The sequence below is a fragment of the Lepidochelys kempii genome, chromosome 8 (genome assembly GCF_965140285.1).
Source record: "Lepidochelys kempii isolate rLepKem1 chromosome 8, rLepKem1.hap1, whole genome shotgun sequence".
Classification (NCBI taxonomy): domain Eukaryota; kingdom Metazoa; phylum Chordata; order Testudines; family Cheloniidae; genus Lepidochelys; species Lepidochelys kempii.
In genome coordinates, this window is record NC_136387.1 from 18758009 (window position 1) to 18785619 (window position 27611).

A 27611-nucleotide genomic window follows, 5' to 3' on the forward strand; every position below is an offset into this window, starting at 1 on the left:
TCTTTCTGCGCTTTTCTGCATTCTTTGCTCATCTAAATCTCATCATCATGCCCATGTGACATTTGGGTACACAAGGAACACAGAATCATTGAAGGAAGTGGAATAAAGAATAGCTATCTGATGCTAGGCTATAGCGGAAATATGTTGAGCTCCGGTTAGCAGGGGAGGATGAAGGCTTGTCATGCACTGGGAATGGCACATTTTAATGGAAAGTTCTCTAGTAGTTTAGTTCTCTCAACATGTTGTAAACCCTTTGCAAAAACAAAATATGCAAATAAATAAAATAATAATACCTTGTAGATCTCAAAGTCCTTTCCAAAGGAAGTCAGTTTCCTTATTTCCATTTTACAGATGGGGAAACTGAGGCATAGCGAGGGGAAATGTTTTGTCTGTGGTCACCCAGCAGGCCAGTGGTGGAGCCAAGAACAGAACCTACCTCTACTGAGCCCCGATACAGTGCAGTGCTCTGTCCACTAGGCCACACTGATAGGCCCCCATCCTATTTTGGTATCATATACTTCTATCTAACTATTATAATGAAAGAAAGCAAACTTTTAAATTATTTGGAACTGTATATACATTGGCTTCAGTGGGGATTCTTGTAAGAATAGAAGATAAAGCCTTGATGAGAGCAGAGTTTAATAGTCTGTTCATATGTGCAGGTGTTTTAGTCAGTCTTGAAAGATATTTTGGTGGGAGAATTGCTCATACTTCCCCATTTGCTCTCAGCCATGCAAACTAAAATACAAAGGAATTATACTAACTGTTGCCTGTGAACCACCAGTGGTCCACAAATCCCTTCCCTGTGCTGTGCAGAACAAAGTGTTTAGAACACCAGACAATGAGTGAATGGGAGATTGGATGAGGAACTAAGTGATCAGTGGTGGGGAATCTCTCTCTTATGAAGTGGTCCATAGCATGGAAGAGCTGGAGAACCAGATACATTTACATCATTGGATGTTTTGCTATTATGGTTAGATGAGTGTCCAAATCCTGCCTATAAAGCATTCTGTAACATTGACGTTAGCATTGAGTACTCCAGCAGATCACTGAGAAAGACCTCTGTGCAGCATTTGGCAGCTGAATATCTGAGAAGGAAGCTTGTGTGTTTCAGTATCTATGCCAGCTCCTCCCAGGTCTGACTGAAAGGCTGATGCCATGGTCCCACCTTGTCTATAGTATTATTTTATATTACAATTTAGATCCCTGTTATTCTCTAACTACTAATAATGCTAATTAGCTCTTTTCATTTGCATATCTCACAGCACTTTACAAAGGAAGGTAACGGATCATTATTCCTATTTTATGGATAGGGAAACTGAGATAGAGAGCAGTTAACGTGACTTAGCCAAGGTCACACAGTGAGCCATTGGCAGAGTCAGGAATAGAACCCAAGTCCCCTGCTTCTATTGCTATCTACTGCTCTGTACTGTTGAACAACAGAGAGACATTTGAGCACAGATTACTATAGAGCTGATACCACTTTCCTGAACATCACAGAAAGTGGCTAGTTTGGAGCCCATTATATTTTTATATGGGAATATTGCAAGTATGCCTGCAAAGACGAAGCTACCCTTGGTTATGGGTTGAGCTGTGAGCAGGATTGGTATCTAAATGCCCACAATTTGACCAACCCATTTGTCAGTGTTACTTTAAGAAGCGGTATTTCCTAAATGACTCTGCACAGAACTTGCAGCTCATGGGGGAAGGGTTGAGGGGCTTTAAGCAACTTTCATGCCCTCCTGCTCCTGAGCTGCTTCAGGGATTGGAGAGGCCCTTAAACCCCAGGGCAGTCTAAATTAAGGTATCTGAATTACAGCAGCCTCCCAGGGCTGCCCAGAAATTCTGCAGCACATCCAGGCCTGATACACCCTTCCACCCGCAGCCCCACCCCTGGCATACCCACTATGCCAGGGCTTGCAAGGGAGTTCTTGGTAGGCAGCATTATGGCTGTCTCCCACAGTGCCTGCACCACGGGAATCTTCCCCCGGAGCTAGAACCAGAGTTTTCAGAGCCCCCGTATGCCATCCCAGCTCTTTTACCTGCTGTAAAGAAGCCAGAATGGGGGTGAGGATCTCACCTCTGTGTTCAAGTTCCAGCTCTGCTATCAACTTATTTTTTGGCCTAGGGTAAGTCAAGTCATTTAAACTCTGTTACTCAGTTTCCCCTTCTGTAAAAATTTAGTTAATGAGATACATCTTTGTAAGCAGTTTAAGAAACAGCACTGTATGTGTACTTATTATTTTTATTTTGATTGAATACTAAAAGAGAATGCACCAGCATGGTCACCCTGTGGTGAATTTAGTTATTCCCAGTAACCTCACACGACCTATGGTGAAAGAGCTAGATCTGGTTGTCTGTTGAAAATCTCACAGTGGTAGAACAATGCAGGAGCAGACTGGTCTTCAGGAAGCCAGGGACTAAATGTTACCTTTAGAGAATCCCAACGGAAGAAATCTTTGGAGGGTACTTCTTCCATAGAAGTTGTTCTGAGTTCCTTTAAACAGACAAAATAATAGGGCTAAAAAATATTCCTGCTGCTGTCTCAAGCAAAGAAAAATTCTCCATGGCCTTCTCCTTACACTAAAGTCCAGTGAAATAAGTAGCAGTGGATTATTATACTTCTCATGCCTGTATTAATGTGTGCATGTCCCCTTCAATTCTGGCCCTTCCATTCTGTGGACTGGCAGGCTGGTATTTTCATCTCTAGCCCTACTTTCACTGGATGAATCATGCTACAAATGGAATACGGGAGGGGTAAGAGGGAAGGTGTCACTGTGATGTTCCTTTAATTAGGTCCACAGAGTGGGAAGAGTGAAGTGCATTGTCTCCATCAAAGCCATAAGCATACATCACTTATTTCTTTGTTTGGATTTTCATGTTACTAAAGGAAGAGCTTGGTAACTTGATTCCTTGGACACTGGCTTAAATTAGCTGAATAGGTATAGATGAATGGGCACCAAGAAGGTTGTTTTGTCTTATTAAGAAATCTTCCAATGGCTCTGCTTTCATTCCATAATTTCCCAGGAGTTCTTGCCCACATTGCTTAATATATCAAGTTAAAACTCCATTTTTGCGTTTACCTGTGGTGTGCACACTCTGGTTTCCCCTTTGCCCACAGTAATTAAGTAAGATCCAAAAAATTAAACTTCCCTGCTGTAACTTGACCTTGGTGCTCAAGGGGAATCCTTCCAAAACAAGATTGACCAAAGCTCCTGAATTCTCAGATCTAGTTTGATGTCATTTTCCCTCAATGGTTTTCTTCAGTGAAAGAATAACACCAGGAGACTCAAGCAGACATTTTCCAATAGTATGGCACACACATGAATAATTTGTACACCCTCAAGCTATGTCTTCACTGAAGAACTAACTCAGATGTTTATTTGGATGCCACTCATAACCCTTCTCCATCCATGGTCACCTGCTCTGGACAGCACTCTGAACTCAGATGCACTGGCCAGGTATACAGGAAAAGCCCCAGGAACTTTTGAATCTCATTTCCTGTTTGGCCAGGTGAGCTCATCAGCCAAGGTGACCATGCAGTCCCAGAATTGAAAAAGAGCTCCAGCATGGACCAAACGGGAGGTACTGGATCTGATTGCTGTATGGGGAGAGGAATCCATGCTATCAGAACTATGTTCCAAAAGACGAAATGCCAAAACAGAAAATCTCCAAAGCCATGAGGGACAGTTGCTACAACAGGGACGCAACACAGTGCCACATGAAACTTACGGAGCTCAGACAAGCATACCAGAAAACCAAAGAATCAAACGGATGCTCCAGGGCAGAGCTCCAGACATGCCGCTTCTACACTGAGCTGCATGCAATTCTAGGGGGGGCGGCCACCACTACCCCACCCCTGTCCATGGACTCCAATGATGGGGTACTCTCCACCATGCCTGAGGATTTTGCAGATGGGGAAGATGAGGAGAAGGAGCAGGAGGAGGAGCTTGAGGAGAGCACACAGCACACCGTTCTCCCCGATATCTAGGATCTTTTTATCACCCTGACTGAAATACCCTCCCAACCCAACCAAGCCAGAGAAGGGACCTCTGGTGAGTGTACCTTTTAAAATATAATACATGTTATAAAAGCAAGCGTTTTTTAATGATTAAGTAGCCCTGAGGACTTGGGATGCATTCATGGCCAGTACAGCTATTGGAAAAGTCTGTTAATGTGTCTGGGGATGGAGCGGAAATCCTCCAGAGACGTCTCCATGAAGCTCTCCTGGAGGTACTCTAAAAGCCTTTGCAGAAGGTTTCTGGGGAGAGCAGCCTTATTCCATCCTCCATGGTAGGACAAAAATAAAAAGGAGTACTTGTGGCACCTTAGAGACTAACAAATTTATTTGAGCATAAGCTTTCGTGAGCTACAGCTCACTTCATTGGATGCATTCAGTGGAAAATACAGTGGGGAGATTTATATACACAGAGAACATGAAACAATGGGTGTTACTATACAGACTGTAACGAGAGTGATCAGGTAAGGTGAGCTATTACCAGCAGAAGGGGGGGAGGTGGACTTTTTGTAGTGATGATCAAGGTGGGCCATTTCCAGCAGTTGACAAGAATGTCTGAGGAACAGCAGGGGGGGGAGGGGGGGGAAATAGTTTTACTTTGTGTAATGACCCATCCACTCCCAGTCTTTATTCAAGTCTAAGTTAATTGTATCCAGTTTGCAAATTAATTCCAATTCAGCAGTTTCTCGTTGGAGTCTGTTTCTGAAGTTTTTTTGTTGAAGAATTGCCACTTTTAGGTCTGTAATCGAGTGACCAAAGAGATTGAAGTGTTCTCCAACTGGTTTTTGAATGTTATAATTCTTGACGTCTGATTTGTGTCCATTTATTCTTTTACGTAGAGACTGTCCAGTTTGACCAATGTACATGGCAGAGGGGCATTGCTGGCACCTGATGGCATATATCACATTGGTAGATGTGCAGGTAAACGAGCCTCTGATAGTGTGGCTGATGTGATTAGGCCCTATGATGGTGTCCCCTGAATAGATATGTGGACACAGTTGGCAACGGGCTTTGTTGTGAGGATAGGTTCCTGGGTTGGTGGTTCTGTTGTGTGGTGTGTGGTTGCTGGTGAGTATTTGCTTCAGATTGGGGGGCGGTCTGTAAACAAGGACTGGCCTGTCTCCCACGATCTGTGAGAGTGATGGGTCATCCTTCAGGATAAGTTGTAGATCCTTGATGATGCATTGGAGAGGTTTTAGTTGGGGGCTGAAGGTGATGGCTCGTGGCGTTCTGTTATTTTCTTTGTTGGGCCTGTCCTGTAGTAGGTAACTTCTGGGTGCTCTTCTGGCTCTGTCAATCTGTTTCTTCACTTCAGCACGTGGGTGTTGTAGTTGTAAGAACGCTTGATAGAGATCTTTTAGGTGTTTGTCTCTGTCTCAGGGGTTGGAGCAAATGCGGTTGTATTGTAGAGCTTGGCTGTAGACAATGGATCGTGTGGTGTGGTCTGGATGGAAGCTGGAGGAATGTAGGTAAGTATAGCAGTCAGTAGGTTTCCGGTATAGGGTGGTGTTTATGTGACCATCGCTTATTAGCACTGTAGTGTCCAGGAATTGGATCTCTTGTGTGGACTGGTCCAGGCTGAGGTTGATGGTGGGATGGAAATTGTTGAAATCATGGTGGAATTCCTCAAGGGCTTCTTTTCCATTGGTCCAGATGATGAAGATGTCATCAATGTAGCGCAAATAGAGTAGGGGCATTAGGGGATGAGAGCTGAGGAAGCGTTGTTCTAAGTCAGCCATAAAAATGTTGGCATACTGTGGGGCCATGCGGGTACTCATAGCAGTGCTGCTGATTTGAAGGTATACATTGTCCCAAAATGTGAAATAGTTATGGGTGAGGACAAAGTCACAAAGTTCAGCCACCAGGTTTGCTGTGACATTATCGGGGATACTGTTCCTGACGGCTTGTAGTCCATCTTTGTGTGGAATGTTGGTGTAGAGGGCTTCTACATCCATAGTGGCTAGGATGGTGTTTTCAGGAAGATCACCGATGGATTGTAGTTTCTTCAGGAAGTCAGTGGTGTCTCGAAGATAGCTAGGAGTGCTGGTAGCGTTGGGCCTGAGGAGGGAGTCTACATAGCCAGACAATCCTGCTGTTAGGGTGCCAATGCCTGAGATGTTGGGGCACCCAGGATTTCCAGGTTTATGGATCTTGGGTAGCAGATAGAATACCCCTGGTCGGGGTTCCAGGGGTGTGTCTGTGCGGATTTGTTCTTGTGCTTTTTCAGGGAGTTTCTTGAGCAAATGGTGTAGTTTCTTTTGGTAACCCTCAGTGGAATCAGACGGTAATGGCTTGTAGAAAGTGGTGTTGGAGAGTTGGCTAGCAGCCTCTTGTTCATATTCTGACCTATTCATGATGATGACAGCACCTCCTTTGTCAGCCTTTTGGATTATGATGTCAGAGTTGTTTCTGAGGCTGTGGATGGCATTGTGTTCTGCACGGCTGAGGTTATGGGGCAAGTGATGCTGCTTTTCCACAATTTCAGCCCATGCACGTCAGCGGAAGCACTCTATGTAGAAGTCCAGTCTGTTGTTTCGACCTTCAGGAGGAGTCCACCTAGAATCCTTCTTTTTGTAGTGTTGGTAGGAAGGTCTCTGTGGGTTAGTATGTTCTTCAGAAGTGTGTTGGAAATATTCCTTGAGTCGGAGACGTTGAAAATAGGATTCTAGGTCACCACAGAACTGTATCATGTTCGTGGGGGTGGAGGGGCAGAAGGAGAGGCCCCAAGATAGGACAGATTCTTCTGCTGGGCTAAGAGTACAGCTGGATAGATTAACAATATTGCTGGGTGGGTTAAGGCAATCACTGTTGTGGTCCCTTGTGGCATGTAGTAGTTTAGATAGTTTAGTGTCCTTTTTCTTTTGTAGAGAAGCAAAGTGTGTTTGGAAATGGCTTGTCTAGTTTTTGTAAAGTCCAGCCACGAGGAAGTTTGTGTGGAAGGCTGGTTTTTTATGAGAGTATCCAGTTTTGAGAGCTCATTCTTAATCGTTCCTGGTTTGCTGTAGAGGATGTTGATCAGGGGGTTCCGCAGTTTCTTTGAGAGTGTGTGGCACAAGCTGTCAGCATAGTCTGTGTGGTATGTAGATTGTAATGGATTTTTTACCTTCAGTCCTTTTGGTATGATGTCCATCTGTTTGCATTTGGAAAGGAAGATGATGTCTGTCTGTATCTGTATGAATTTTTTCATGAAGTTGATAGATTTCCACTTTACCATGCCTTGCTAGTAGCAAGTAACCCAGTATCATTGCATGACAAAGCCTGGCAGCGTATGCCAGCATTTTGCTGGCAGTCAACCCCGGCACTTCGTGTGTGATCTTTAACACCAAAGCCGCAGGCACTCAATATAAGATGCAAAATGTGACCTTGTACCAAAATCACATGTGCTATGTAATGTGAATAGTGTTGTTCACCGTGAAAGCGTATAGCCATTGTTCTGTAAAATGTACCTTTTAAAAGACTTCACTCCCTTTTTTTTCTACAGCAGCTGGAAATGTTTCAAGCCTCCTTCCTCCGTCCCAAAGGCGATCTCACATAAGGCGGTGAAAAAAATGCACCCGCGATGAAATGTTCTCTGAGCTCATGCAGTCGTCCGGCACTGACAGAGCTCAGCAGAATGTGTGGAGGGACACAATAGCAGAGTACAGGAAAGCGGCCGATGAACGTGAGGAGAGGTGGTGGCAGGAAGATCAGAGGAGGCATGAGGAAACGCTGGGGCGACTGTGGGATCAAACAGACATGCTCCGGCGTCTGGTGGAGGTTCATGAATGGCAGCAGGATAACAGACTGCCACTGCAGCCCCTGTTTAACCACCCTCCCTCCTCCCCAAGTTCCATAGCCTCCTCACCCAGACGCCCAAGAACGCGGGGGCTGGAGGGGAGGCTCCAGGCACCCAACCACTCCAATCCAGTAGACAGCCCAAGCAACAGAAGGCTGTCATTCAACAAGTTTTGAAGTGGCCTTTTCCTTCCCTCCTACCCTCCTTCCACACCCCACTCGGGCTACCTTGTGAGTTATCTCCCTATTTTTATAATCAATTAATAAAGAATACATGTTTTTTAAATGATACTGACTTTATTTCCTTTGCAAGCAAGCTGTGATCGAAGGGGGAGGGCGAGGGGTTACAGGAAATTTAGAGGCACCCAAATGGGCAGGTTTTCATCAAGGAGAAACAAAACAGAAGTGTCACACAGTACCCTGGCCAGTCATGAAACTGGTTTTCAAAGTTTCTCTGATGCGCAGTGCTTCCTGCTGTGCTCTTCTAACCACCCTGGTGTCTGGCTGCATGTATTCAGCAGCCAGGCGATTTGCCTCAACCTCTCACCCCACCATAAATGTCTCCCCCTTACTCTCACAGAGATTGTGGAGCACGCAGCAAGAGCAATAACAATGGGAATACTGGTTTCGGTGAGGTCTGAGCGAGTCAGTAAACTATGCCAGCGACCCTTTAAACATCCAAATGCACACTCTACCACCATTCTGCACTTGCTCAGCCTATAGTTGAACAGCTACTTACTACTGTCCAGGGTGCCTGTGTACGGCTTCATGAGCCAGGGCATTAAGGGGTAGGCTGGGTCCCCAAGGATAACTATAGGCATTTCAACATCCCCACCAGTTATTTTCTGGTCTGGGAAGTAAATCCTTCCTGCAGCCATTTAAACAGACCAGAGTTCCTGAAGACGTGAGTGTCATGAACCTGTCCCGGCCATGCCACGTTGATGTTCGTGAAACGTCCCTTATGATTCACCAGTGCTTGCAGCACCATTGAAAAGTACCCTTTGCGGTTTATGTACTGGCTGTCCTGGTGGTCTGGTCCCAAGATAGGGATATGCGTTCCGTCCATAGCCCCACCACAGTTAGGGAATCCCATTGCAGCAAAGCCATCTAGGATGACCTGCACATTTCCCAGAGTCACTAACCTTGATAGCAGCAGCTCAATGATTGCATTGGCTACTTGCATCACAGCAACCCCCACAGTAGATTTGCTCACACCAAACTGATTACCAAGTGACTGGTAGCTGTCTGGGGTTGCAAGCTTCCACAGGGCTATTGCCACTCACTTGTGAACTGTGAGGGCTGCTCTCATCTTGGTATTCTTGCGCTTCAGGGCAGGGGAAAGCAAGTCACAAAGTTCCATGAAAGTGCCCTTACGCATGCAAAAGTTTTGGAGCCATGGGGAATCGTCCCAAACCTGCAACACTATGCGGTCCCACCAGTCTGTGCTTGTTTCCCGGGCCAAGAATCGGCATTCTATAGCATGAGCCTGCCCCAGTAACACCATGATCTCCAAATTGCCAGACCGCGGTTTGAGAGAAATCTGTGTTCATGTCCTCATCACCGCGCTGCCATCACCTCCTCGCCTGGTTTTTCAGATGCTGGTTCTGCATAAACTGCACGATAATGCACGAGGTGTTTACAATGGTAATAACTGCTGCGGTGAGCTGAACGGGCTCCATGCTTGCCGTGCTATGGTGTCTGCTCGGGCAATCCAGAGAAAAGGGCGCAAAATGATTGTCTGCCGTTGCTTTCACACAGGGAGGGAGGGTGGGTTGACTGACGACATTTACCCATAACCACCCGTGACAAATTTTTGGCCCCATCAGGCATTTGGAGCTCAGCCCAGAATTCCAATGGGCAGTGGGGACTGCGGGATAGCTACCCACAGTGCACCGCTCAGAATGTCGATGCTTGCCATGGTACTGTGGACGCACACCGCCAAACTAATGGGCTTAGTGTGGACGCATGCACTCAACTTTATACAATCTGTTCCCAAAAATCGACTTCTGTAAAATCGGGAGTACTTTCGTAGTGTAGACATGGCCTAAGAGCATGATTTGGCCCTTAGTCTCTTCTCTCTCTCTCACCAACTTGCCACTAGTTACAGGGCAATACTCTAGCTGATTAGACATTCACTGACAAACATCTTTAGATTTTTTCCTCCAAATCTTTAATTTTTATAGGACGTGTGAAAAATATTTCAGTTCCAAACAGCGAATTAATATCAGTGTTAATTCTGAATCCTGCACATGTGTTAGGAATTATTGTAGGTAATTCACAAAATTGCCCTGGTAGTTCACACATGGCACACACACACACATAAGATTATAAATCACCAGGAGAGATGACTCCCTATGGAAGGGGAAAGTTTGCAGCAGTCCCACTAAAATCCAGGGCATTAAGTTCAAACCTTGTTCAAACATTAAAGATTTAATAGCAAGTGCTGCAGAGCTTTTCTGCTGAGACCTGAAAACAGGCTCAAGTGAAGGAATGAAACAGTGAAAAATACACAAACGAATAAAATCCTAAAATCTATTTTCTTAATTGCCTTCTTGGGAATGCACAGCTGAGTTAAACAGACAATGAGAAGCCTGTAAAATTTCCAGACCAGTATCTAGTGAGAGAGTCTTTCTTAAAATCGGTTCTGACTACTAGTTTGCATGATTAGTGTAAACTTAATAGCAAAATCATGCATATTTACAGAAATAACCTGCTAAGTGTTCAAAACACCTCCCAAGCATTTTACTGCTTTTCAGTCTTCATCTCGATAAATGGCTAGCTAATAACAGTTTTTCCTTGCTTTCCAGAAGGCTGAACTGATCTCTAAGTCTGGCACACACAGGCTTTCGACAGCAATCTCTGTCATGTATTAGCTGCAAAAGGCAATGTCAGCAGAGCTTTGGGGGCAGTCATGTTCCCAGCCCACTTTCTTTCCACCTACCCACGTTTCCCTCCTCCTCCCACCAGCCGTCCACTGGGCTGTACCTTCTGTGTGGCAGCTGCAGGAGAGGATGGTGTTCGGAGGTCTGAAGATGTAAGGCAGGTAACGAGAAAAGCATTTCATCTTCCAAAAAAATAAATAAAAAAAATTAAAATAAACCAAGCCTCCTCAATCCATGAGGAGTCCTTCTGCTTTCAAGGCAGACCGCGTGGGAGGTGCGTTATAGGACCCCTCCTGGGTCTGCAGAGCTGGGAAACCCAAGTAATCGCTGTCACCGGACCCCATTTTGCCATCAGCAGCAGGAAGAGAGCCGCCTCACATTTCTGCATGCATGCTGTTCGAACTCTGAAGCCCCCAAGCAAACGGGGATAGGCTCTTCATTGGCTGAAGCTCATCAGAGCAGGATTTGCTGACTAAGTCAGTCCTGCCTGTAAACACACACCCTGAACGACAGTGCCTGCAACATCCTACTCTCCTTTGGGTCTGTTTGTCTTAGAAAGAAAACCAGCAGCGTCTCGGAGCAGGGAGACTCTGTGACCATATCTCATTCGGGGTAAAGATCTTAATGTAACCAAGGCTTTACAACTTTGTCACCCGAGAGATAGGCTGCTGTTAAAAGAAATCACCCAGGGAAGACGTGGATTTCAAGAATAATAAAAGAGGATGTACTGAAATGGTATTTGCCCTTGTTTAATTAAAGAACTGGGAGTGGGGGTTAAACCATAGTAGAATAAAAAAAGGCATTTAGTTTTTAAGAGTAGCTGCAGCATAAAAACATCCTACATTTATATGTAGCCTTTCATTCCAAAGGATTCCAAAGTGCTTTGCAAACTGTACATACAGCAGACAACCAGCCCAAAAGGATATGAGGGGGAGGTGGGAAAGGGAATGTAACTAGGTTTGGTGATAACTGGTGACTTGAGGATCACACTAACTAATTTTAGCTTCTATTTTATCATTCTGCAAAACACAAACACAAAACAGTGATTTCAGCACCAAGCAATTTTCAGTGCGAATGTAATGTCACAAAACGATATGCATCTGAAGAAGTGAGCTGTAGCTCACGAAAGCTTATGCTCTAATAAATTGGTTAGTCTCTAAGGTGCCACAAGTCCTCCTTTTCTTTTTGCGAATACAGACTAACACGGCTGTTACTCTGAAACCTGTCACAAATGCTTCAGTAAGAGTGAGAGCAATCTAAAACTAAGCACACTGTCTTCCCCACACATGAGAGTACTGTTAGGTGCTTTCAGAGCAGTCAGGCATTTGGTTAATATTTTACAGCAATTTAGGACATGGGAGTAACCAAGGGATATTAAAAGGGCTATTAGAAACCACATTATGAAAATTAAACCACATTATGAAAGTACCTTTTACTGTGCCCTTGACGCTCTTCAATCAGTGCTATAATTCAAATGCTTAAGCATCCAGCTGATCCTGGAGGCCTCCAGCATTCAAGCCAATGTACCTAGATCAGTACTTCTCACACTTGTTCACTTTGTGTACCACTTCTTAAGACAGAGATATTCACACAGATATGTGCATTCCCTGTCCACATCTTCACTGTAGTAGCTTGCTTGGTTACATGAAAAAGTAATGTAAGAACTGTGTTGAGGGGACAAGCTGAAAAAAGATTTGTGTTCATATGCTGTTAGCTTCTTATGTCCTGCCACCCTGCCTATTTTGTACTGTTGCTATTTATTTCGTCTCCCAGGGTATAGGACTATGCATTTATTAGGACCAAATCTGCCTCTGTTGCCTGCAGACCTCCTTGTCTCTGATCATTCCAGGTCACTTTGCAGTTTGGTCCTGTCCACCTGTGTGGAGGGATCTCCAGTTTTCTTGTCATCAGCAAATTTAATCATGGTTGTGTTTATACAAAGACAACCAAGAGACATGAAGAAGTTGTGCAGGTGCATGGAGAAACATGTTTTTCTTTCCATTTTAGTTTGTTAAAAAATATCTCTGAGAACTCAAAAAAATTCCAGGACTGGTCTACAAGTAATGCGAAGACTAACAAATGCTACTTCATTGTGACAGAATCATGTGAAAGTGCATCGTAGGCCACAATTTTAGAACCATTTTTCTATAGCAAATATGTCACAAGAAACAAGATTCAAGAATACAAATAATATATTGCATTTATAGAGCACTTTTCATCCCAGAGCACTTTATACATTCCTATATGAACTGCAAAATAAGATCATTTCACTCACCACTCTGAAAATGCAGCACTGCTGGGGTGAAACAAAACAGCTGTTTTAACAGCAAACAACAACACCACACAACAGTTTATTTCAGGAAGTGATGAATGCCATATCCAATTGAAATGACAGGGAAAAGTTAGCTACATTCTTATAAATAATTCCATGTGATCACTAAAGCCTAGGCTCTCTCTTGAGCCCACCCTCCCTAATGGAGCACAGCAAAGTATGGAGGTAGTTGTGAATTGCCAATGAGTCATTTGTGCTCCCTGGATTTGGGGCCACTTTTATGCCAGCCCAGTCCTCTGTGTAAATTAGAGCAGCCTAGGGCCTCAGCTAAACTATGTCAGTTGGCAATGGTCCTTAAAAACCTGTCCAACAGCTGTGAAGAGTCAGAGCACTATTGTGTCCTATTTTGACTGTAACCCCACCGACTTGTGGCATACTCCCACACTGTGTATATGTGTGAGTCCGCATGATGTTGCAAAAGGGATGGTGAAGGCAAGAGAATCTGGCCCAAGTAGCCTGAAGGGCTTTGTTTTATGTAAAAAGAAAAGGAGTACTTGTGGCACCTTAGAGACTAACCAATTTATTAGAGCATAAGCTTTCGTGAGCTACAGCTCACTTCCTCAGATGCATATCGTGGAAACTGCAGCAGGCTTTATATATACACAGAGAATATGAAACAATACCTCCTCCCACCCCACTGTCCTGCTGGTAATAGCTTATCTAAAGTGATCATCAGGTGGGCCATTATGATCACTTTAGATAAGCTATTACCAGCAGGACAGTGGGGTGGGAGGAGGTATTGTTTCATATTCTCTGTGTATATATAAAGCCTGCTGCAGTTTCCACGATATGCATCTGAGGAAGTGAGCTGTAGCTCACGAAAGCTTATGCTCTAATAAATTGGTTAGTCTCTAAGGTGCCACAAGTACTCCTTTTCTTTTTGCGAATACAGACTAACACGGCTGTTACTCTGAAACCTTTGTTTTATGTGTCACCTGAAAGATGGCACTTCCAGCAACATAGCACCATCTAACACCAATGGACATTGGTTTCAGTACTGACTCAGAAGGAAGAGTGCCACTTATTGATTCACCAGCACTGCATCCCAAAGCAGCTATCATCTTACTTAGTTCACAAGATCAAGATCACAATACTAAAATAAGTGGCTGCATGCTACATATAATATACAGTATATTAGTATACTCTTTGTCTGATACAGTATGATACTATAACAGTGTAGGTTTCCGTGGCTCTAATATGCAAACATCTCTAAGAAATCTTGTATAATGAACTTTATGCACATATAATAAGTCATCTGTTATTTCTGTAAACGAATCTAAATTCTCATGTAAAATGCCAGATAGGCAATACTGGAAATTGAAGTCAACCCACAGATGAGATCTTGCACATAATGCATTGTATGGACAGGACCAATGCAGGCTGCCTCACATTCACTCACAAACCTGCCTGAGTTTGTCTTGGCAAGGCCATAGCTGGCTTGGGTCAACTGACTCAGGCTCATGGGGCTCAGTATACAGGGCTAAAAATTGCAGAGTAGACTTTCAGGTTTAGGCTGGAGCCCATGTTCTGAAACCCCACAAGGTAGATGTGTCTCAGAGCCCAGGCTCCAGCCAGAGTCCGTATATGTGTACACTACAATTTTTAGTCCCGCAGCCCGAACCCCAAAAGCCTGAATCAATTGACAGAGAATCTGAGATTCAGTGCTGCATGTTTTTTACTGCAGAATAGGCGCACCCACTGACATCTAGGTTGGTGATTATGCCCATGATTAATAAGATATGGAACTTTGTCCACTGATACCTGCACTAATTATTTCAACCGGCCACCAGCTTTGCTCACTACGTACAATGGACCAGTCAAGTCAATGGGAGTTTTTCCATTAATTTCAATAGGTGCTGGAGGTCAAGATTTGAACAACCTTAAGGTGAAAGGTTTTATATCCAATTATTAATCCCTGTGTCCATCCAACCTCCTAGGAAACTATATGTTATTTTTTGGATAGCAAGTTAACAGAGACCTTGCTTAAAAGCGATAGGTAAGTGAAACATTCCATATAATCTTCAAAACCTAAACACAGCGGGCATCATTTTAATGCATCCTGTTTTAAAAATTCTCTTTTTTTTTTAACAAGGGGCCCAATGGCTGTACTAGCAAATATACTTATTACCTATGTCCAACTGTGTAAACTGGGCTCCTCCTAAAACAGATAAAAACCATGATCCCTGCCCTGACTAGTTTACAAATGAATATTAGATATGACATAGTGAAGGAATAACAAGACAGTCGGGTGGGGATGGGGTTGAAGTGTAGAGGTCACATCAGAAGGATTACAGGTTATTCGGGGAGTACTAATCATGGCACGATGGAGTAAGGAAGGCTTTTTATTTTTTTAATTAATTATATCTGAGGAATATTTATTTCTTAGTTCGCTAATTTCTTTCATGGAAGAAGTGAAAATTAAAAAGAGATTGGACTGAGGGTGATGGTTTAGCAGCTTATCGCAGGAAGTGTGTTCCCTGCATGGGAGCAATCTGAAAGAAAGGGCAGAAATATTTTGGAGAGAAGCAGATAAACAGGCAAGCAAGGTTGGCATAACTGGCAGAGCAAAAGGCGGTACATACAGCACAACAGGAGATAAGGTTGACTGAGTCAGAGAAGTAAAGCTATGAAGGGCCTGGAAAGTAAGTACAAAAAGCCTGAACTTGAACTACAGGTGTGTAGTCCTTTTACAAATAGTCCCATTGACTCTAACAGTATACTTTCCATTACAAAGTGTTTGCAGAGTCTGGACCTAATTAAGCCTGCAAAAAAAATCTCTCCATGTAAAACAAGCAATTGTACATTTAACTCCCTGTTTGCAGATGCCAATGTGGGTTTTGCCAAATGCCAGTGGGTGTGGGCAGTTGTGCAGGTGCACCTATTAGGGCCGTCTGTGAAACTGTGGTGCTTTAGAACTGTTTCTCTCCATCTCCCACAGCTAAGAAGTCCCTTTGACTTATCAGTCTGTGTACAGCTTTAGGGCCTAGGCCTAAAAATAGTACTGAACATAGTGTTTACAGCTGTAAGTAGGGAGATTCTTTCTCTTTCTCTCTCTCTCTCTGTCATACACACACACACACCCCAATGAACCTTAGTCTAAGAAATATTGCAGAATCAATGCTAGAATAAATGGTTGTGGTTAGAAGTCTTAGATCCAGTTCTCCAAGAAGCCTTAACTTACATGCAGGAGGGTTGATTCTGCTCTCACTTAGGGCTTGGCTACACCTGCGAGTTACAGCGCACTAAAGGAGCCCCGGGCACACTAGCTCACTACCCATCCACACTGGCAAGTCATGTAGACCACACTGACTCCGCGGTTGGTCTGTCCTGGTACTCCACCTCGTCAAGTGGAATAATGTTTTGTGCGCCCCCACTGGAGCGCCGCGGTGCCAGTGTGGACGCCCTGGTCTGTTAGTGTGCTCTGATCGGCCTCCAGAAGTGTCCCACAATGCCTGTTCTAGCCACTCTGGTCATCACTTTGAACTCTACTGCCTCTACTGCCCTGCCTTACTGTTCCATGCCTCAGGTGACCAACCGTCAGACCCGCCCTTTAAATTCTCTGGGAATTTTGAAAATCCCCTTCCTGTTTGCTCAGCCATGCCTGGAATGCTCTCAGCGAATCTTTTCAGGTGACCATACCTCCATGCGTCAGGCGATCCCCAGTATGGAGCAATGGCGAGGTGCTGGACCTCGTCAGTGTTTGCGGGGAGGAAGCTGTCCAGTCCCAGCTGCACTCCAGCCATAGGAATTACGATACCTTCGGGCAGATATCAAGGGACATGATGGAAAGGGGCCATGACTGGGACGCACTGCAGTGCAGGATTAAAGTGAAGGAGCAGCAGAATGCCGACCGCAAAGCCCGCAAGGCAAACGGCTGCTTCGGTGCTGCCTCTGCGACCTGCTGTTTCTACAAAGAGCTGGACACAATACTTGGGGCTGACCCCACCTCCACACCAAGAACCACCATGAACACTTCAGAGCCCAGTTCAACAACGCAGGAGGAGGAGGAGGAGCAGCAAAGCGGGAGTGAGGGTGCTGAGATGGAGGAAGACACCCTGGAATCCCTAGATGCATGCAGCCAGGAGCTGTTCTCAAGCCAGGAGGAAGGTAGCCAGTCACAGTGGCCAGTGCTTGGGGAAGGACAAACACCAGAGAAGGTTCCCAGTAAGCGGCTTTTATTTTGAGAAGGAGGCTCTTCGGGTGAGGAGGGTTAGGGCTGCATGCATGCCTAGATGCAGAATAGGGCGATGATGTGCTCTCTCACATTGTGGTAATCGGCCTCAGTGATCTCTTCAAAGGTGGAACTTGGGCAATGTGCTTGCACAGGTTTCTCAGGAAAGTCACTGTGTTCCTTGTCCCAGTAAGGCTAACTTGTCCGTACCACTGTGCCGTGAGGGACGGGGGGACCATTGCTGCACACAGGCAAGCTGCATATGGGCCAGGGCGGAATCCGCATTGCAGTAGAAGACCCTCCCTTGCTTCCCGGGTCACCCTCAGTAGCGAGATATCTTCCAGGACGAACTCCTGTGGAAAATGTGGGGACAGTGTTCAGTACAGGGGCCGCCTGCCGCTGTTGGCTCTCCCCAAGGTACAGAAACCCAGAGGACAGTACAGCCCTGAAACAATCAATCATGCTTGACCCTGTGCTTGCTCACCATTTTGGGGCTCCCGTGGGTTATGTGTGCTCGCTTTGGGATGGGCAAATTATGCTATTGTGTAGACTGTGCTTACCCATAAGTACAGGGGAATCATGCTCTGTCTGGTGTGAACAATGCTGCCTCTGTTAAGTATTGCATTTTGCCTTTACAGATGCAACCTTGAGATCTCAGCCATCCGTGTTATCACCAGCCGAAAGACTCCAAAGAATCAGAAAGAGGCCACATAGAAGCAAGGAAGACATGTTGCATGAAGTAATGCAGCATTCAAGTAATGAAAATCGAAAATGCAGGAGTGATGGGACAGTGAAAGGAGGATCTGCCAGCAGAATGAGGAGCACCGGCACAAAAGCATGGTGGTCTGGCAGCAAAGCACGGATCGGCTGATAAGCATAATGGAGCGCCAAGCAGACTCGATCCAGGCGCTTGTAGCCATGCAGGCGGAGCACTACCGTGCCCGACCCCCCCTGCAGCCCTTGTCCCAAAACTCTTTCCCTTGTGTTCCCATGTCACCTCCAACCCACGTTCCCCAACATCGGGGTTCTTACTGCCACCAGCTGCCTCCAACACCTGTAGCTTCACCACCCAGCCCTGAAAACTACGACCCTTACCCACCACACTCAACCCCCATCACCATGCAGTATAGCCATCCTGAAGTGCAGCACTCATTGCACAGCACTCCAGACAGGAAGGCTGAGTATGATAACAGGACATACACGAATCTGTGATTGTACCGTTCCCCACCCCACCCCCTTGCCCTTTCTGTTTCCCAAGCAGTTGTGTTTCTTTTCAATAAATGAATTTTCTGGCTTTGAAAACATTCTTTATTATTGCATAAAGTAAAAGACACCTTAGCTCAGGAAAGAAACAGGCACTGCAAGTCAGTGTAGCAAACACAGATTCCTACTAACATTAGAACCACTGTACTTCACTCCTGTGCAGGGCACCAGACATTACTGGTGGCTTTCAGCCTCAGATTGCTCCCTCAAGGCATTCCCTAATCCTTGCAGCTCCGCGCTGGGCCCCTTTAATAGCCCTGCTCTCTGGCTGTTCAAATTCAGCCTCCAGGTGTTGAACCTCTGAGTTCCATGCCTGAGTGAATCGTTCACCCTTCCCTTCACAAATGCTATGCAGGGTACAGCATATGGATATAACCGCGGGGATGCTGTCATCGGCCAGGTCCAGCTTCCCATGCAGAGAGTACCTGCGGCCCTTTAAATGGCCAAAAGCACGCTCCACAGTCATTCTGCACCAGCTCAGCCTGTTGAACCGCTCCTTGCTGCTGTCAAGGCTCCCTATGTAGGGTTTCATGAGCCAGGGCATTAAAGGGTAAGCAGGGTCTGCAAGGATCACAATGGGCATTTCGACTTTCCCTACGGTGATCTTCTGGTCTGGGAAAAAAGTCCCGGCTTGCAGCTTCCTGAACAGGCCAGTGTTCTGAAAGATGCGTGCATCATGCACCTTTCCAGGCCAGCCTGCGTTAATGTCAATGAAATGCCCACAGTGATCCACAAGCGCCTGGAGAACCATACAGAAATACCCCTTCTGATTAACGTACTCAGAGGATAGGTGGGTTGGTGCCAGAATTGGAATATGTGTGCCATCTATCGCCCCTTCGCAGTTAGGGAAACCCATTTGTGCAAAGCCATCCACAGTGTCATGCACGTTACCCGGAGTCACGGTTCTTCTGAGCAGGATGCTATTAATGGCCCTGAAAACTTGCATCAACACGATTCCAACGGTTGACTTCCCCACTCCAAATTGGTTAGCAACTGATCGGTAGCTGTCTGGAGTTGCCAGCTTCCAGATTGCAATAGCAACCCGCTTCTCCACCATCAGGGCAGCTCTCAATCTTGTGTCCTTGCGCCGCAGGGTGGGGGCGAGCTCCTCACACAGTCCCATGAAAGTGGCTTTTCTCATCCAAAAGTTCTGAAGTCATTGCTCGTCATCCCAGACTTGCATGACAATGTGATCCCACCACTCAATACTTGTTTCCCGAGCCCAAAAGCAGCGTTCCACGGTGGTGAGCATGTCCGTGAATGCCACAAGCAAACTCATGTCATATGTGTTACTAGAGTCGATATCATCGTTGGAGCCCTCACTGTCACTTTGGATCATAAGGAATAACTCGACTGCCAAACGTGATGTGCTGGCGAGACTCATCAGCATACTCCTCAGCAGTTCGGGCTCCATTCCTGCAGACCGAAAGGGAAGACAGAGCACGCAGTACAAAAAACGTTGACAGATGGTGTCAAATGTGGATGGAAGCACAGGGATTGCTGGGATGCGAACTGATGCATCACGGGGCGTTAGGACAAGACCCAGAATGCCCCGCACCCCGTCACCCTCTTCCCACAAGCCACAGCACCAGAATGGGAAGAGGTGCTTTGTGGGATAGCTGCCCATAATGCACCGCTCCCAATGCCGCTGCAAGTGCCGCAAATGTGGCCATGCCAGTGCAGTTGTTCCTGTCAGGGTGGACAGACTGTAGCGCTTTCCCTACTGCGCTCTCCGAAGGCGGGTTTAACTCAAAGCGCTCTACATCTGCAAGTGTAGCCATGCCCTTACACTGGTGTACATCTACTGAAGCCCGTGGAGTTACACTGGTGTAAGTGTAAGAAGAATCACATACAGCTATAAATGGCACTTTTTCCAAACATGGTCTTTCTTCTCACTATTAACCTTAGCAATGGCTTATATCAAGGGGCGGGGGGAAAGGGGTGGTTATTGGTTTCCGGAAGCACATGTTAAAGCATGGTTAACTGGCTGGAGTAGGCATCTACCCACTACTTAATTTATGTGTTTCATTTTGCTGTTTAACCCCTCCAGCCACAAATTCTAGTAACTATGCAAGTGGTACTCTGCAAGTGGGAAATTAAACGTCCTCCTCTGAAGCTATAAGTCAATACTAGAACTACTGGTAATATAAAAGCTACCAGGTGGTATAAATGTGCCAAACATGTTGTGTTTCATGCTCTTTACCGCCTACTCAGAAGATTAAGTCAAAGTTGTCTGCATTCTGAGCTATATTTTAAATCTCAGCTGTAATATTCTCTTATCCCTATGTATGCAGAACTCCCACTCATGTGGGACATACAGACTTGTAGGCAAGGAGGAATATTAGAGTTCTGAATTTTGCTGAGTATTATCTCTGGATTCAGCCAAGAAGTAAGGGTCCTATGGTCATGTCCACATATTGGACTTCCTGTGCACACTCAGAGTAAATTTTGATAAAAGAACAAATTTGCAGTAAGCAGACCATAACTATGCAAAGAAATGGGTTCTGCATTCTATTTCACACAGGGTGTTGGAAATCCAGAAAAGAAGGATGGTACTGATGATGGTATTCATTCTCACATTCACTCCCCTCACAGTTAAACTCAGAAAATTACCTTCAGTTTTCCTGACAAAATTGAAGTAGAGTATCAATACTTTGTTTAGCTTTGCCAGCTTTGAAATTACCTACTCTACTTGATCAATGGAATGGGTTAAGGAAGTCCTGTCTAAGAAATTATTTATGCCATTATCTGGGGGAAAATTAGTTTAAACTGTATCTTGAAAAAGGTTTGTAGGAAGAGGAGTGGTAATGAAATAAAAAATAAATAAAACCAAGGACATTTGTATTAAAAATTAATAATATTAAATCAAACTTGCTCAAACTGTAAATTGAAAGGGGGGCTGATTAAGTCAATGGTGCTCAACACTTAACTAGTTAGAACAATGATCAGGTTTTGGTTTTAACTTCCTCGTGGTGTCAAAAACTCTTAGCTACTCCAGTGAAAGGGCTGCAAAATTATGAAAATTACTGTTCGTCCTCTGGGCAAGACAACCCCAACAAAACCAGTATATCAGTCTGGTTGATAACAGTGGATTTATAAGGATTAAATAAGAGTCCAGAACCCAATTTCAAACCAAAGTAGCCAGGCTAAGTTCTGGACAGATGCCCAGAATCTTCCCTTTTTACCTCCCATCTCACTGCCACTGCAGAGCAATTGTTCCACATTGGCAGTTGAGTAGATGAAGTAACTTGTGTGGATGCTGACATGCAATAGGGAGGGAAGATGGAAAGGGTAATGCAACAGCAGACCCTATGCTCATGTAACAAACGACAAATTTGCTTCCACTTGCCTCTGTACACTAGAGTTTGCACAGAAATAAGCTTCCACATCCAGCCCCTACTCTCCCCACTTTTGTGCACTGAAAATGTATCAGTTCTGTGGCCAAGATTCCCATCACAGCTTCAAAAGAGGGCAGAAGGTAGCCTCACTATTTCTCTGAAATATTGTCTACAAAGGAATGTGAAGTGGCCTGCCTAAGGTCACACAGGAAATCAGAGTCAGAGCTGAAGCAGAAGGAACCCAGCAGTTCTGTCTATGGCACTGACATTTACAAAAATCTTTCTCCTTTTACAACAAATTTATGGATTAAAATAGTCTCCACTGTATATGACTGGAAAAAAAAAGTCCTTTTCACTAAAAATATAAAATAGATTCAAAAGTTTCCCAAGAAAGAGATCAATCCTACCTTTTAAACCTCGGACACAAAAATATCAGTAACCCTATGGTGGTTTGAATCTATTTAATTGTTTGTGCTCAGTTTTTTATGTTCCATTAACAAATAACATGTCAGTTCACATGCAAAAATCTGGAGGTGCATTGTGCTTAACCAGCAAGTAACACAAAAAGGAAATCAACATGATAAGACAACAGGCCAGGCTCAGAGCCAAGCAATGAACCTGCAGACAGTTACTCACCATTTTAAATGTTTGATTCTGAGCTATCAGTTACACATTTGGATGACCTGGCAAACACAGACTATGCAAGCACATGTAATAAAAGTCCCAAACTCAATGGGAATGGCAGATTTCTTGAATCCAATAGCATCCCAATGATAAAGTATTCCTTACAGGCACTAGAAAGATCAATTGAATGTACTGTGGTCATTTTAATTTAAATATTGCTATTTATATATAATTTTCCATTGGAAAACTCCTTATTATCTGTATGTTTTAAACTTGAATAATTAAATAAGACATTATTTACATACTAAGAGCCTATGACCCACTATTCTGTTATACATAGATCATAGGAGTTGCACTGCAGCCCCAAATCTCATTATGCTGCCTTTTAAAGACAACAGCATCTACCACATATAGCTCTTCCCAGTGGCATCACCCACAGTCAAATCTGGAGAAGTTCCTCTAATCTTGCTGATACTTTTAAGTCATGATGACTCTATGCTGTGGATCCTGATGCCTCAAGAGAAATGGGGGAAATCCTGCCTCTTTATTTTGCATATATCTGGATTCTCCACCAAGTTGCTAATCCCCATTAAACCAATTTGAAGCAGGACTCCTGAAAATTTGTTTTATATTTTCCGGAATGAAATTTGGTTTGATACAATGTGGTACATCAAATGTAATTGTCTGGTACCTTTATATTACCCTTGTTGATGTGCTTGTCTCTACAACTAGAAAAAAAATAACTTCAGACCCCTCTAAAGTATAAAATATCTCATTTACTTGGAAGGTTATGTTAGCTAGAGATGAAAAGGATCCATTATATTATTGAGTCCATCAAAACATGTATTACACGCTAGGTTACTTTTATTTCAGGTTAAGGAAAACAACAGACAAAAGAAAGAACAATTATTAAATGAGTGAGAGAGAGAGCACGCACATAGACGGTCTCTCCACAACATTCTGTGTATGATCTGAAACCCACGTGCCCTGCAGTAGTTAGAATCCTCTACATTTAAAGGTGTGGTACTCAGTAAACAGAATGGCAAGATCTCCTTTCAGTTAATGGCACATAACTGCATACATCACAAGAGTCAATGAGATTATATTTCATGAAAATAAGACACAAAAGATTGACATTAACAAGAGCTAGGAGGGTGAGAGATTAGAATATACCCCAAAGACTGCAGCACATGATAGAATAAAGTTTTTAAAACTAAAAGGATGGAGCTCTGCTGAAACGGAAGCATTTAAACACTTTTGTGATATAAATTTGTATTACCTCACTGAAGTACTGGATGCTGTGGAATAATTGTAAATATATATCCAAAATGAAACAGCACCAACCACCACCAATAATAATTAACTCTACCTCTTAATTACCTCGCACGGCTTCCTACCCAGTCATGCTTGATCTTTTGTTTAAGGCCACCTTTACTTCTTGACCAATTTTTGGAGATTTGTATGATCACTTGTTTCATTGTTGATTACACTGCATACATATTCTAAACTAGTGGCTCTCAACCTTTTCCATGCTGTGGCCCCATATTACAATAGAAAACAAGTTTCAGGAGCCCTCTCCTACACCCTGGACCTATTTGCTGTGTGTGTGTGAGGGAGGTGTCAACACCCAAAGGTTGAAAACCAATGTCTTAAAGCATTCATTGGCTCACAAGCTGAAAAAAAAGCCAGCATTCTTATTTATCTTGAACTGGCAGGCAGATAGATATGACAAAGTAAAATAATTTTTCCATATCTAGGTTGTATGAGAAAGGCTTAAACCATATGCAAAGAGGTTTGCAACCACATTGCAGCACGTGAATTCAGTGACCTTGACTGTAATTGATTTTAATTTTTTTGCAGTCATTTCATAGGTTTTTAAATATTTGTTGTGTTTCATGCACCACTCTGCTCTCAGATTATACCCCTGTGTTCCCAAGCCAGCTCAACAATGGGGGCAATCACTCAAGGAAGAATATGCAATGGTACCATAGGTAAAGACACTTTTCCTGGGGACCAGGGTAGGAAGTAGGAACTCTGTTAGCAGAGGCTACCCAAGACACGGGCTGAATCAGTTGTCTTTACACCTAGAACCAGGTTTCTCTGCTTTTAAAGAAACGCTCACTTTCCAGAAATAAATAAATAAATAAATAAATAAATAAATAAATAAATAAAAACACGACAACAGAATAATTCATTTCCTGCATTTGGTACCTTGGTGCCCATAGAAAAGCAGTGGCACCCCTTTCAGAAAATTCTTTTCCATGCATCATTTTAGTGCCTAAAGTGATTCCACTGGAGGAAATCCACTCATGCCAGCCTCACTGTCTAAAGCTGTATGCAGTAATACTGGTTTCAGACAGACCACACATTTCTGCCAGTGTAACTAAGTCCTGATCTGCAACATCCACATGTGTTATTCTAAACTCCAGTCTAAATCATCAGTCATGTAGTGGTTTTGTGATATGATCACAAGGGTGAACTCATGTTCGCTGATAATTTAAACATAAAGGAAACCCAGGTCTCTAAACATTAAAGATCAATGCAGTAACCCAGATCAGAAACTTGAATCTCCTTCCATAAAAGCCCTCTGAAGATAGAGTGATGGGGGTCTCATCGTCTGATACCTAGCCTGCCTATGCCAGAAAAAAGTGCACTAGAATTTCTAGGCAAACAAAAATGTTTTTGAGAATCAGGTAATAAAAATGCGGGAAAGGGTGTTAGTGACTTGGGAGCAATATGAGGAAATGGGATGGGATGGCGATCTCAGTCCTCCACAAAGGACAAATTGAATGTAAAAGGAAATGTGTGAAGTCAAGAAGGAAACAAAATTATGGATAGAAAAGAGGCAATAAAAACAAAATGGGAGATAAAACAGAAAATGAAAGTGGGCAATGGAGAGAAAATGAGAGTTAAAAGAAAAGAATGGAATAAACAAAGGAGAGAACAGGATAAATTTAACACACACAACTTTAAGATCAGTAAAATTGTATTTATTTGTTCCTGTGTTCTATTCAGCTATGGCAGAATATCATTTCCATGTGTCCAGTATTTGACCAAATATGAAATGAGACACTGGTTGTGCTTGTCGGGGGAGAATTTCAAAAGTGCCTAAGCAGAACAATTCCCACTGAACACTATTGGGTGTGAAAGTCAATGTGACTTGTGCTCCTAAATCCCCGAGGTGCTTTTGAAATCCCTCCTGCACTAATGCATATCTGTAAAAATGTAGGCACTCTAATTTATGTTATCCCCAGATATGGGGGTAAATAGTACATTAGTATGATATCATCCAGAAATCAAAGCAAACTGATTCCAATATTACATTTTTTGGGGGGAGGTTGCATCATAATTCCCTGAGATGCTATTGTGAATAAGAACGAAGAGTTATTATAAATGAATTTTACAAATGGTTGTTAAATTATCAATCCATTTAAGCAATAATTACATAATATGAATGTTTGATTGCTAACTAATTTTGGTGACTTACCTTTTAAAATGAATAACTATCTGAAGAAAACAGAAGAGAAAGGAAGCACAGCTCAGTTCCTCTCTTGCAATTTTACTCAACAACATGTGATCAAATAAACCCAACATTGATCAAGCAAGCTGTACATGAAAAACAAGTTCTCTTTGATCAAAGCAACAAAAGGAAAAATAAACCTACCTTCTGTGACTCCTATGTCAATAGTTCCTTTTACTTGACTAAAGCACCACAGCACATCCTGCATGAGGTTTCCAAATCCTGACAGTGAAACACATGCAGAAAGAAGATGTAACCACACATGTCCATATATGGTCTTTCTTTAAATGAACAAACATTCACCAATATCTACAACCACTGCATGAGGACAAATATGTGTTCACCTGGTATCATTCTTCCGTGCAAAATGATAACCTAATGCCGGGAAACTAAAAACATTATGTCTGTGTTTGTGAATTGCCTCTCTGTCTGTTCTCTCTGTACCATCTTAGGGCTATTTCGAAAACGGTGCAATTGGAGCCAGTCCCCTCTACATCATTGGCAGCATCATAGAGGAGTCAGGAGGCCCTGCAGTCACGCTCTTTGTCACAGCCTCTCTTCGTCAGAATACTAATGCTCCCAATCATTTCCATCTTTGTGAAAGAGAGACTGAAAAAGAGAGAGAGAGAGAGAAACAACAAAACAACACCATTTTTTCTAGTTTGTGGCCTGCATAGTTGTCAGTTGCTTTATTTGCAGTTATCTCTGCAGAATGAAACCATTTTAGTTTCAGATCATTACAAAATTGTTAGATTAATGTTAGCCTGGAAGCCTGAAGTACATTATAGTTGTTATAAAAGGGTACAGCAGGCATTCATATTGTAAGCATCTCCATGTAAACAGTAGCAATCTACACTGATCCCAGCATGGTAATATGTTTCATCTGCTGCTGCTCCTCATCTCCTTGAGGGCACAGCAAAAAGTTCCCCATTGCAATATATCATTCACTCTGGCACACAAAATCCTTAGCTCCAAAGTCAACTTGATTTATTTTATACTAATATACCACTTTTTATCTGAGGCTATCAAAGCATTTTAAAATATCAAATTAAGGAGGCTTCACAACAAGCCTGTGAGGAAGGGAAATATTATTATATCAATTTTACATATGGGTACACTGTGACACAGAGAGAGGTTAAGTGTTTTGCCCTCAGCAAATCAGAGAAAAAGTTCAGAACTCAGAGGTCCTGACTCCCAAAGCTCTTTCTTTAACCATGAGAATCACACTCCCTTCCTTCCCTTTTTAGAAAAGGATAACGATATACATATATAAAGATATAAATATAGGTTAATGATATAGACTAGCTGACTCTTAAGCTGAAATCCTATTGTCAAGGTTCCTCCCCCACTCTGAACTCTAGGGTACAGATGTGGGGACCTGCATGAAAAACCTCCTAAGCTTATCTTTACCAGCTTAGGTCAAAACTTCCCCAAGGTACAAAATATTCCACCCTTTGTCCTTGGATTGGCCGCTACCACCACCAAACTAATACTGGTTACTGGGGAAGAGCTGTTTGGACACGTCTTTCCCCCAAAAATACTTCCCAAAACTTTGCACCCCACTTCCTGGACAAGGTTTGGTAAAAAGCCTCACCAATTTGCCTAGGTGACTACAGACCCAGACCCTTGGATCTTAAGAACAATGAACAATCCTCCCAACACTTGCACCCCCCCTTTCCTGGGAAACGT

The 27611-nt window shown here is 43.6% G+C and overlaps 1 protein-coding gene across 2 annotated transcripts in view; it reads right to left on the reverse strand.

Moving 5' to 3' along the window:
- Positions 1–26374, reverse strand: part of PPP2R2B (protein phosphatase 2 regulatory subunit Bbeta) — a 250981-nt gene extending 224607 nt beyond the window's left edge. The window contains exons 1-2 of one of the 2 annotated variants that reach the window (XM_073355745.2): positions 26267–26374; positions 26067–26144 (exon numbers count right to left, since the gene is read on the reverse strand). In XM_073355745.2, coding sequence (XP_073211846.1) covers positions 26067–26144; positions 26267–26276 — 88 coding nt within the window. In that variant the 5' untranslated portion in view covers positions 26277–26374. Of the gene's footprint in view, positions 1–10777; positions 11026–26066; positions 26145–26266 lie in introns of those variants that run through there. The other variant, XM_073355746.2, reaches the window with a different exon arrangement.
- Between the last annotated feature and the right edge of the window lie 1237 nt (positions 26375–27611).